Consider the following 8,641-nt stretch of genomic DNA (forward strand, 5'->3'; position numbering starts at 1 on the left):
TATGACCATTGGAGTCTTTGAAGCGCAGCCGCATTTTAGGACGATACTTCTCCAAATACAAAAGCTGCTTGCTGTTAAAAGCTCCACGCCGCTTTCTGGAAGGAAAACCCAAAAGATGGGAAGTAATTAATGCAACATTCCTTTACAATAAAGTTTACTGTGTTATAGGGAATTATCTCTTCTACCAATTTCTTATTACTGTGATTTAATGCAGAAATATGGATATGCATACAAGTGTAAATGGAAAAAGGGTACTAAAGTTAATTTTTCAAATCTTTTGAGTAGTTACAATAGTTAAAATTTGAGTCTATTTTTAGTGCAAAAAAAGACAAAACTAATGTACAGTAATTAGAGGTCAGAAAGATTGCCACTGGTGACAGGGAAGATGACTACAAAGGCGATGAGGGTACTTTTAGGAGTGATCATGTTCTATATTGTACTGGGTTGGTTATTTTATTTGGCTGTTATTGTCAACTCATCTACATTTGAGACCTGTGCATTTTCCTGTATATTAACTTTACCTCAATAAAAATGCAAATAAGCAAAACATTCAATCAAGAAGTTAAAGTAAAACAATTCAAAACATTATTGGACTAGAATCTAATATGAACATCTACATGGAATGCAAAAAAAGGAGGTGAGATCTTTACTTCCCGGTTTTAATACTATCCTAAAAATGATCAGATTGGCTGTTGGGAAAAAAATTGTTTTCATAGCAATATAATTAAACTCACTGACATTCAGTGAGGAAATGAAAAAATTCATTATATACTTACTGTCTTATGAACTGTACTGCATCTTCGTATTTCATTCCACCTTCAATTAATGCTAGAGCAACAAGCACCGGAGCTCTGTTAAGGTAAGAATTTAGATAAATCATTTTTTTTCCCAAAATCAAATCCTGGAAAATTCAACAGTCCAGTCCAAACAGTCCCCAATACAGAAGTACTATTATTTACTATACTTCCTATGTAATATGTATAGTAAATGTTGACTTTACATTAAAAAAAATAAGGTACCAGTATTTTCATATCAAACTCAGGTTTTTTTCTAGAACCAAAAATGTACTATGCCCTTAACTATTACAAGTTAGAAGTTAAAACTTGTATTATTGAAAGGCAATCTTGAAAATATTTAGGGGATAGGGTATATCTTGATAAATGCAAAAACTTTTTCCTGAATGCCAAGCAAAATACTTGTTTTTAAATATTATGAACTTTCCCCCTGAAGACCTTCTGGAATTTGCTTTATTTTATTATCAATGGGATTTTCACACAGTTGTATGCCAATTCCCCCAGGGCCATTGATTCTCATTTTACTCTTCACTAGAACAGGAGCTTTTTTTGATGGAAGGCGGAGGGTGGTGGTAGTGATTTACAAATCTGGACATGCACATTTTGGCACTACTGGGTAATGAGTTCCTACTCAAATCAGAACCTCCAGAATCAATGACCCTTTCAAAAGTATGCAATGCATACTACCTTAAGAGACAATTCATAATCCTTTTCTCCAATAAGCTTGGATAATGATTCCAATACCATGAATATAACCTAGCACACACAATTAATTCTACAAGAAATTTTGTCCACAGAGACAAGTGTAAATTGTAGCTATAGCATGTTAGTTCCAGCTATACTGGAAATACGTTATTCTGTTATAATCACCTACTTTCAAATTTAGTTCATTATGTAACCTAACAAAGCAAACTGATTCATGAAGAGATAACTGAGTCTTCACTGAAGTCAAAATCAAGTTTTTACTAGAATTAAGACCAATACCATTAAACAGATTTAAGAAATTCTCTTACCTTCCAAGGCCTGCAACACAATGAACAGCAATACAACACCCAGGTTCTTCACGAAACTTAATTTTTACAAGACTTAACCAGTCATCAACAATCTGACTGGATGGTGGTGCACCATCATCAAAAGGCCAATCCTAAGTCAAAAGAATATTTAAACATTTTGTATTTTATAAATACCACACTAATAATTCTAAATTTCTAACACCCAAATGTTATCAAATGCATTTTAACATGTTTAAAGATGTTAATAAAATGCAAAAAAAATACTGAATCTTTACAAAGACCTTGTCAGTTCAAATTTTTGCTTAGCTTTCAAACTTTTGCTTATTTTGAAATTAAGATACTGCATGTTTACAAATTATAAATTTAAGCTTTTTGAAATTGATTGTTTATTTGAATGAACTTTTGTAGCACAGTATCGTAAGCTCATAGAACTATTAAATACTTACAAGAACATGGATGCCTTCTTTCTCCACAAGAGTAGTGTCATAAGTTGCTTCACATACTCTTACTATTGTGGTAACTTCATACTTCTTAAGTTCCTGGATAAAACATACATTAAAAAATATTCAATAAAGCCTTTATACCATTGTCACTATTGCCACCATGTCATTTTGATAATTTCTCCAGCAGGTATTGCTGGTTAACAAAAAATTATGGAATGAATGGTATAACCCAGGGGTCGGCAAACTGCGGCTTGCAAGCCACATGTGGATCTTTGGGTACGTACATGTGGCTTTTAAGTAAAATTGAAAATGAAAATAAAACTATCATATCATAGTTTCATTCATAAAATTTTTAAAGGATATTATTCACATAATGGTAATTTCATTTGTTTTATGACTTTCAAATAATTTTTAAATTGTTGTGAGGGACAGGATTGGCTCTTGGGTTTGCCGACCCCTGGTATAACCTATGTATATTTAACAGCGAAGTGAAATCACGTTTTAAATAAATACTAGAATAGCATAAAAGGGAATGTTAAACATTACATTTTAATAAATTAGAAGTTTTAAAAAAAATTCCACAACTCTTCATATACTGATGTTTATAGTCATGGTCACACTGGCTAGTTGGAAATGAAGCACTAACAAAAGGGGATCAGACACAATTCAAAGATAAAGGTAAACAGAATCAAAGAAATAATTCATGACTAAGTAATCTGACTTTATTGCTTATATCAACTTCTTAAATTTTCACTCATTTGCAGTACATAGTGTAATTAAGAGACTTAAAAGTAGCCTCTTAAAATTCCAAAAATAGAGCATAAAAAAACTCACACCACTTAAAAACTACAGGCTTCAAGATTCATAATACATTATTACTAAAATCTCAACTCTTCTGGCATATCAAAAGTACACAGATTGTCAAAGTGTTTCTATGCTCTGCAAGGCCTATTTGTTGTTTCTGAACATCTGCACTTATAAAATAAAATGTGTATGTGTCCAAATAAATTATTCAGCATCATATTCCTTCCTTATAATCACAAGAGGTAGGCAGTGAGATAGTTCTGGGTATCTAGCAACCACCAGGAAGGAGAATTAGTAACTGAGAATTGGATTCTACCAATCAAATGGGGTGCGACATAAACTAACTTTGGTATATATTAGGCTAAAATTATATATGAATAATCCATAAGTGGCAGCCTTTGTCCTATAAATTTCATATAAGCAAAAACAATACTGTTATACTGTCCACATATAAATTAAGCAAACTTTGAGGCATGAAGAACTCGCTATTAGCTTATAAATCCAAACTAACTCAAGTACATGTGCTTCTTGAAATGTATAAAATAAATTACCTTTAACCTAAAGACACTGATATTTGGTTTCTGGGAATTGAAACTGTAGGCAAACCACCTCAGGATTTTCCAAAATATTTTGTTAAGACAAAAAGCCCCATCATTAAACTGGTCAGGTTAAGACAGTAAAAAAAGTTTCAAACCTTACCTCTATAAATTTGTTTAAGGTCGCATTAGTTGGATTGTGTGTAATAAGAAATCTCATGTTCTTGTATGTGACTTCCACAGGAGCTGGGCGGTTCATTCGAGCCATGTTAATTTAGTTTAAAAACACTCAATAGGGTTATGAAAGAATTTAAAAATTGAATACAGAAATGATGCAAAGAAACTTAGTCTACTTCAATATACTCCACTTGAAATTCTCAGTGCTTTGAGTATGAAGTTGGGAGTAATGGGAAATGAAATGAACCTCCTAATAAGAAGCAGCAATTCTTCAATCCAGTAATACTGAGGCAATAGAAAGGAAGTGCACTGAGGTTTACCCCATCCAGGTCAGAACTCTTGTAAAATGCTCTGCAGTTTTCAATTCAACACTTCAGTGTCCAGGTTAACCACTCTTATGGGGGCTTCTTGGTGGAGTAGTAATGAATTTCTACAGTTCACTTGTCTGCATAGAGGTCGTGCTGTGCCTGGCAGTAATCTCCACTGCCCTTCAGAAACTCCATAAATGTGTGACCAAGAACACCACAGAACTGCTGTTTAAAAAAAGAGAGGAAAAAAAAAATGTTTTCCGATTCAAAAGGAACACGTTATGCTACTACGGTATTTACACAACTATCTTTTCAAATTTGGGCCCAAGCCACCTTTCAACTTTTACTTGAACCACAAAAATTCAAGGATGATTCAAGCTTAAATCAATAAGCATAAAACAAGCATTCACAAATAAGATTACTTTAAATTGAAACTACTTATCTAATACAAAGATCCCTCAAAGAATACCACTGTTATATATCTGGTCAATATCCCTTATATGTGGTCTTCTATTAATCATTCCTTGTAATAGCTGGTTGTTTGCTTTATATAATTGTTATAAACTATATGTACAACTTTCTATTGGGTTGTCGGGAAAGTCATGTCTTATTTTTCCATTTTTCAATGCAAAAATGCGTCATGACTTTCCTGACAACCCAATATATTGACTTTTCCAACTAATAAAATATTTTTACATATTACAAGCTTTATGAAAACTTTGAAGCTGTTAGTCTTTGCATAATTTACTTCTCTAATATATTGAGAAAAAAAATCAACTGGTTTTCAAAATGATTTCATACACATTATCTTATTTGATCTTTAACAAGCAATTAATTTATCATTCCCTTTTAAGTTTTTTCTCATATAAGTCTCTAAGTTAATCAACTTGTTATGTGAAGTATAAAGATATATGCTTATAAATATAAAAAAGTCCCATTTGTAACTATAAAAGATTCATAATTCCAATACTCTTGTATTTTAAAATCAAAAATTCACTTATCCAGCCTAAAACTGAATCTAATTCAAAGGGAGGTGCTGCGTGGTAGAAATTACCTTGCATTTCTTTCATAGATCTCAAAAGCAAGGTAACTACCTATCAATCAATCAATCAATCAATCAATCAATCAATATATATTTACATTTTCCCCAAGTTTCCTTAAAGAACTAAATCACTTTTATGTCTATATCAAACATATGAATATTCACTGGTTATTTTCAGAATATATACACAAAAAGCATTGATGTTAATCTTCTTCCAAGTAGTTCATAAGAAACTTGTGTACTTAGGAATAAAGAGAGGACTAAGAAATATTAATAGCAGGTTAACAAGAACACCAAGTGCCAGCCACTTTATGTAGTCTCATGTGTAAATTACCAAATAAAATTTTATGAAACTTTCTATTAGTTTTCTATTCTTAAATTTAAGCATTAAAAGGCTTAAAATTAAATTCAAACTATCTGTTCCTATTTTCATTTTACACCTTTAAATAGTCCCACGCTAGTTGGTTTCTAGAACTTTCCTAAAATTTGAAGAATAATCCACATGGCAATCTAGCAGATCACAAAAAAAACAGTAAGTCAAAAACCCAGTTCATTTTTTTTTTTTTTTGGTCCAAACAATGGAACTAGTCTCAGGAATCATTTCTTAAAAATCCTCCTGTAGGGCCAGCCGAGTGGGGTGATGGTTAGGAACTGGCTTGGGACGCCAGAGGGCCCCGGTTCGGATCCCACATGTGAGGGCCAGTGACACTGCCCTCTACAAAAAAAAAAATAAAAAATCCTCCTGTAAGACCACTTTCATTATTCCAAATTTGTTCCAACGAGCCCTGGGAAATTGTTACTTCACCTACTTGCTAGCTGGGTTAAAATATAATATTAGTGACTAGATTACCATTAAGGACTTCACTCTATTACAGTGTATTGAGAATGCAGTATCCTGGAAATAATTTAAATTGTAATCTTACCTCAAACCCTAAATATTACTTCCTTAGAATACAAAGTGTATTCTTGCATCTTTTCGATGCTATACCTTGAATTAAAGGAGTCATTTGTAAAGCTGTTAAAAATAATAACTTATCTCAGTATTCTGATTTCCAGGTACTACCAGTTTTGCAATGGTAAGACAATTTCTGAGACATTATTTCACACCACTATTGCGGTATTTAACAGCTAAAATTCCTGTTACAGCTGACTGTGGCCATATCCTTTCATGTAAGTAGTTTTATCAGGAAGCAGAGAAAGCAATATAGAAATAATTCACTTAGTGAACTGGTTATTTTTACTGAGTGGAGCCGTCCAGTGGCTAGGGGGTGGGGGTGAGGGACTTCTACCGAAACAGCAGTAACACACCTATCATCTTTCTGTTCTGCCCAAGACAACCCCCTTAAAATTTCCTTGCTACAGGAAAAACTATGATGGGAACTTTGGAAATATGAAGGAATTGTTCCCCTCCCATTCGTAAGTTGCACATAATTACAATGCGGGAGAGGGGGAGGGCAATTTCTGTGCAGAAGCTTAAGACAATTTGTCAGATTCCACTCAAGGCAACTAATTTATACAAACTGTTTTGTAAAACAGTTCTTTAGAGAGTTTGTCCCACATCTACTTATATTTTAGGTAATGCATCTAGAATAAAGCATGTGTAAAATGCTGCTTACTCTTGGGAGGGATCTAGCTTTCAGGTTTTCAATTGATTTATTACTGCCACCAAACAAAATCCATATAAAAAGGGCAACAGGAAACATTGCCTCAGACTCTGGATCCCAAGCACGTCGACGGTTCCAGCTAAATCGCAAATAACAACTTAATACTTTTGGAACGGTCGAGGCTTCCACGGGGACAGAATATAAACCTTAGAATTCTGGCTCTGGTTGGCGACCGTTGCCACAAGCCAACAGAGAGGCAACAACACGTTTCAGGAACAGTTCTAAATAGTCCCAATTATAAGGCGCCATCCAGGGCCATTCCAAGATTGGGAGGGAAAGTGCGTGCTGGTGCCGGCCGACGGAGGACTCCTTCGTTGGGGTGCAACAGTAGCCCTAGGAGTTCCCAAGACCATTTCTCGACCGCCTTGCCCCAGGGAAGGGACAAGACTCGTCTTGTTCCCATTATCCAGAGCCCAAAGTGGGGCGTTCAATCCGGAACAGCACGAACTACCAGGTGGAGACTAAGGGAGCAGGGCGGGGCAGCGAGTCAGCGAGCTCACCCAGCAGTTCCGCTCCGGCCCCCGGACGGCTGCAGCTCGTGAACAGCCCCTCGACGGCCCCGCCGCTCGGCGCCCACGGAGCACACGGGGTCCGCCCGCGGCACCCCCTCTCCGCGCCGCAATCACGGGTTCGCACCGCGCCTTCAGTCAGGCGCGGACGCCGAGGCCATTTTGTCTGAGACGCCGGTCCCGGCCACGGAGCACAAAGGTGGCAGCACCAGGCGGCTGTCCCGCGCCGGCCCCCGAGCTCCGAGAGCGCTGGGCCGAGGCCGTGAGCAGCCCCGCCTACCCCGCGCCGGGCCGGGTCTCGTGGCGACCCCACCGCCGGGGCGCCCTCCCCGTATCCGGCTCCGCAGTGACACGCGCAGCGCTTGCCCCACCCCGGGCCACGTCTCCCGCTCCCCCGGCGGCCGCTCTCTGTCGACCAAACAAAGGGGCCGCGGGATGTCGCGGAGCCCGCCGGGCCCGGCCCAGGCGCGCCAGGCTGCAGGGCCAAGGGCGGAGGCGGCGGTCACAAAGCGGCTTTTGTGCCGCCCCGCCCGGCCCGCTGCGGTGGCCGAAACCGCCCCCGCCCGCCGCGCAGGCCCGGCCGCACCGCCCCCGCTGCCCCGGGCTCGACCGGGACTGGGAAGCCGGGGCCTCCCGCAGCCAACTGCTACCCCGCGGTTCCCGTCCTCCGCCTCCCCACAGTCAGCCGCCACCGGCCGGTCGCAGGACCGTAGCCCGGTCCCGTCTTGTCTAGGACCCACCAAAACTAGGCCGGGGCGGCGGGGAGCGCCGGGCTCCGAACAAAGGCGACAGCGGGCATGGGGAGGCCGGTCGAGGAGCCCCGGCTCGAGAGGCGGCGGTACGACGGATACTCACAGGAATATGTTTACTCATTGAAGATTGTGGCCTAATCATACAGCCGGTCCCGAGGCGGCGGCGACACAGGCGGTGGCGGCGGCTGCAGGGCAAGGGGTGGAGATGGTCGTGGCGGGGCGGCGGCGGCTTTGCAGGCGGCGGCGGGGGCACCAGACTCGACCATGCAGTGAGCGGCTCCGAGGAGAGCGCGTACCGAGTCGGCCCGCAGTCAACAGAGCCAATGCGCGCGCCGAGGCGCCCTTGCGTCACAAACCCTCCCTTTTATAGCCGGCGGGACGTGCGAACCCCTGGCTACCAATCGCGGCCGGGGGCCCCGGGCGGAGCGCCGAGGAGCGGGGGCGGAAGTCCGCCCCTCGCGGACGTCACGGCGCGGCGGCCGCTGCCGGTGTGAACCGGTTGATGAATGGCGACGTGCTCCTAGGCGGGGGAGGGAAGGGGCTTAGGAGGGATTCGGGAGGACACAGTCTCGGGCGGGGAAGGGATGGGAACCAGAAAG

At 40.5% G+C, this 8,641-nt stretch overlaps 1 protein-coding gene across 1 annotated transcript in view; it reads right to left on the minus strand.

The window, feature by feature from the left end:
* The window catches only part of PTP4A1 (protein tyrosine phosphatase 4A1), a 10,403-nt gene extending 2,041 nt beyond the window's left edge, over positions 1-8,362 (minus strand). The window contains exons 1-6 of the mRNA XM_019662405.1: positions 8,146-8,362; positions 3,754-4,297; positions 2,254-2,346; positions 1,808-1,938; positions 777-851; positions 1-95 (exon numbers count right to left, since the gene is read on the minus strand). Of these exons, the coding sequence (XP_019517950.1) occupies positions 1-95; positions 777-851; positions 1,808-1,938; positions 2,254-2,346; positions 3,754-3,858 (499 nt within the window). The 5' untranslated portion in view covers positions 3,859-4,297; positions 8,146-8,362. The remainder of the gene's footprint in view (positions 96-776; positions 852-1,807; positions 1,939-2,253; positions 2,347-3,753; positions 4,298-8,145) is intronic.
* Positions 8,363-8,641: the final 279 nt, after the last annotated feature.

This window comes from Hipposideros armiger, unplaced genomic scaffold (assembly GCF_001890085.2).
Source record: "Hipposideros armiger isolate ML-2016 unplaced genomic scaffold, ASM189008v1 scaffold_375, whole genome shotgun sequence".
NCBI classification, from domain to species: Eukaryota; Metazoa; Chordata; class Mammalia; order Chiroptera; family Hipposideridae; genus Hipposideros; species Hipposideros armiger.